Source organism: Ptiloglossa arizonensis, chromosome 13 (assembly GCF_051014685.1).
Source record: "Ptiloglossa arizonensis isolate GNS036 chromosome 13, iyPtiAriz1_principal, whole genome shotgun sequence".
NCBI lineage: Eukaryota > Metazoa > Arthropoda > Insecta > Hymenoptera > Colletidae > Ptiloglossa > Ptiloglossa arizonensis.
In genome coordinates, this window is record NC_135060.1 from 243,007 (window position 1) to 246,788 (window position 3,782).

At 26.6% G+C, this 3,782-nt stretch overlaps 1 protein-coding gene across 4 annotated transcripts; it reads right to left on the minus strand.

Annotated features, from left to right (window-relative positions):
• Positions 1 to 665: 665 nt before the first annotated feature.
• Positions 666 to 2,787, minus strand: Aatf (Apoptosis antagonizing transcription factor). 4 transcript variants are annotated; one of them, XM_076325280.1, is made up of 4 exons: positions 2,745 to 2,787; positions 2,374 to 2,661; positions 2,180 to 2,304; positions 670 to 2,083 (listed from the first exon to the last, which is right to left on the minus strand). In XM_076325280.1, exons 2-4 carry the CDS (start codon positions 2,580 to 2,582, stop codon positions 906 to 908), a joined length of 1,512 nt encoding a protein of 503 aa, XP_076181395.1. In that variant the 5' UTR covers positions 2,583 to 2,661; positions 2,745 to 2,787; the 3' UTR covers positions 670 to 905. The 4 variants fall into 4 exon arrangements, with proteins under 4 accessions (XP_076181397.1, XP_076181395.1, XP_076181393.1 ...); XM_076325278.1 differs by having other exon boundaries at positions 673 to 2,304; positions 2,745 to 2,786; XM_076325282.1 differs by lacking the exon at positions 2,745 to 2,787 and having other exon boundaries at positions 666 to 2,236; positions 2,374 to 2,616.
• Between the last annotated feature and the right edge of the window lie 995 nt (positions 2,788 to 3,782).

Here is a 3,782-nt window from a genome sequence, read left to right on the forward strand (position 1 = left end):
TTCGAGTTTTAATTACTGTTTCATTACAAATGTTTTCTATGACATTTAAGTCGGATAATTGAGAAAGTACATTAATTACTTTTGGGCAATTTGTACAATAGCTACATTTTGGCAATAATCGACGTATGCTTCGGACCGTTGTTGTTATAAAATTTGAAAAAATTCAAAATTGTCAATTTTTGGTACTGCTTCTACAATTTTTTTTTTTAAATATTTAAATAATTATATTTATTCATCCTTACACAATTGATCAACGAAATATATAATTGATTTGATGATTCACAAAGTGAAATATATACTTTGAAATAATATTTGACAAAATAAATTTACAATTTTTATATTATATGTTGTCTCTTGTACAAAATTTCTAATTTAATCGTATTCTTTATAATAACATCATTACTACTGTCACTAAAATATTTATCACCAATCTATTATTACATTTAGAACTCACAGATAAATAATATAAATGATAACAAGCACTATTTTGTGACATACTGTGAAACATCATAGGCTTCTCGTGTATGCAAAAATCACTATAGTAAAAATTATTTATTTACAAAACAATTAACCAACATAATTGGTTAAAATTAACAGAATGCATTAAAATTACTTTATTTACAAATCAAGCTTACAAGTGTATAGTGATCATTTGTTTGGTAAAAATAAAGGAAATAATATCAAATGTTCAATTTCATTATAAATAAGTAAAAATATTACATTACACAATAGATTTCTAAAAATAGAATTAATTTCAACCAATAACTTTCACTTTTTACTCATTTCGTTCAACAATTTCTATGATTATTTTTCAAATATCCGATTATCAAATTTTTATATATCTTATAAAAAACGTTCTATTAGATCATACAAAAGTAAATAGAATTGTATTAATTACTTTAATGTTAACGATCAGTTTCTATATTTGCTGATTTAATTTTACCAAATAAAGAATTATATAATTCATCTTTTGCATGAACTGACCATGTGTCGCTTATTGTGATAGGAGCCATAAAGTTTACTAATTTATTATGAATATTGTATCGTATTCTTCTACCTTTAGTGGCTCTTGTATCTATTTTTCTTTTCATTTTTCTTCTCATATTTTGTAATTGTATCCACTGTTTACTAAGCTGAACAGGATCAGTAATATCGGCTGATTTATATTCGATCAGATCTCTCAAAAGTTGATGATAAAAATCGTCGTCATCGTAAATTTCAGGATCATACTCTTGAACTCTTCTGCCCTCATTGTCATCTTCTGTTACTCCTATCTTATCAATAATTTTGTATTCCGAACGTTTTAGTTGAGTTCTTTTGCGTAATTTTTCTTTATCACTTAAAGCAAACTCAATTTGTTTTAATGTTGTTTGATTCATACCCTTATTTAATTTTCCGGTAGCTATTCTTGTCTTTTCATTCCACTTTTGTATAACAGAGTTTCTGTATTCTGTGTACAATTTATGATTTTCATTTAATATTTTTTCATAATTGTCAAGTTTCAGTTTCTTGCCAATTACATGTTTAGTAATATTGCCTGCATCTCTACTAGAAATCAATGTATCTTCCTTTTCGTTCTCATCTTCGGTATCTGAAGGAATTTCTTCATTCATTACATCGTCATTGTCTACATTTGTCATTTCTGTATCTATGCTTTCTTCAGCTTTTCTTTTTCTACTTTGTGCAGATAGATTCTTTGTTTCTGGATATTGTTTTAAGAACAAATTTTGCAATTGTAACATATTGTTTAATAGCAATTTTAATTTGCTTTTATTCTCATCAACTTTCTTCGTGTAGTCTACATTTTCAATAAAATTCTTATGCGCATCATATTGAGGCATTTGATTACTAGTAACTAAACATTTTTGTAACTTTATTCTTACTTCTAGTAAACTTTCCCAAAGTTTCAATTGACTTCTAACACAGTTACCTTTTTCAATGTCTGCTCTAAAGTTTGTATGCGATATTGTTTGAAAATCTATTTTCTGCTTTGTATTAGAATTATCACTATTGCAGCTTTTATCTTGTACATCCTCGGAATACTGTATTAAACTTTTTTCATCATCGTAATTTAATTCTTCATCTGAAATGTTATTTTCATTATCATCTTTGTCATCCTTAATGTCATCATTGTCATCATCATCAATTTCATCGTTATCATCATCAATATCATCATTACTTATATAATTATCATTTTCTTGCTCTACACTATCCACTTCTTCATCTTCTTCACTCTCTGATACAGTAAGTGAATCATTATCACTAGTATATACATCCTTTCTTGAAACTTTTTTACCTATATACCTATGATATAGATAAAAAAGTTATTTAATAATTCTATGATACATCATCCGTAAAAAATTTAATTTTTACCTTTTGCCCAACTGATCCAAGGGATCAATGTTTTGTCTACGTATCTCTGAAACCTGAAAATTACTTTCTGAATTGTCACTTTCGTCATACCGATCAACTACTTGAGCCTTTGTGTCGTCAGCATCATCGTCCGAACCAAAACTCGTTGGTGTTGTAGTAACTAAAGAATTTATTTTGTCGGCTAAACTTTTCCTTGGTTTCAAAGCCATCTTTTCGAGAAAACACGTTAACTTAAGTCATGTGATAACGTTTCACACGTGTGCATCCGTATATGTAAACAAACATAACCTATACACAGTGGTGTTATTCAATTATTGATTGCAGAATTTTATTAAATTTATGTTTAAAATAGGTGTATAATTCATAATTACCAGTAATTAGTTAATAAGTAAATAAATTACATAACGAATAACTATATCTGAAAAATTAATACTTTCGACATACGAGATACTTACGTATCGATCAGTATCGATCAGTATCGATACATTGCTTATGTATGTCAGCATAGGGCGTCTTGTACACTATTCGTTTAAAGAAATGATATACATAATTTCCTTTTCCCTTGCATTGTTTAGAAATTTGAGACATCAAAAACATGTTTCCGAATTATTATTGCATCGAAGTTCGAAAAAGTGATAAAATTATAAGATTTGAAGAATAACAATACCTAGATAAAATTAAAGTGTTTGCTTAACGGTTCAACGTAAGGATAAATTAATGTGTCTTTCGGTATTATTCGCATTTAGTGAAAAACGTAATCTGATGAAACTAATTATTGAATTACAGTAGTGAATTCTATGAAAATATAAACAATGTTTGTGGTGTGTGGTGTCTAACACCATTTTCCTCGGAATTATTATTTTTTTTAGGTGACGTTTCTAAAAGCTTCGAAATCAATGAAAGAATACCAACAATTATTATTGTTTCAAATTTTAAAATGCAGTGAAATTGTATAATATTTGCACATGCATAACAAAGATTTATCGATGCTTCATAAAGGGATACTACATTTATAATTTCTTATTTATGCTACTAGTAATACTCTATACAATATATTAAAAATAATTTTTAATTTTATAATATTTTAATTCTCATTATAACACAATTAAAAGTAATTTGAAACATAATTAGATAGCTGTTTTGTAATTCAAAGGAGCCGGTAACTCCGTTTGTATGTATTCATAAATTTTACTTTAGTAGGTAATAGTGTGTAAATTGTTTGAAAAATTCAGTATATACAATAAAAAATGTTCTTTGTATATTTACAAATTTTACTGTTATACAATGTGTAACTATATTTCAGTCAATATGCTTCGTTTTGATTTTAACAATTTTAGTATACACAATATCTAAAGTTATTTTTATAGATTAAAACGTGTATTAAGATTTTATTAAAACTATGTAATGAA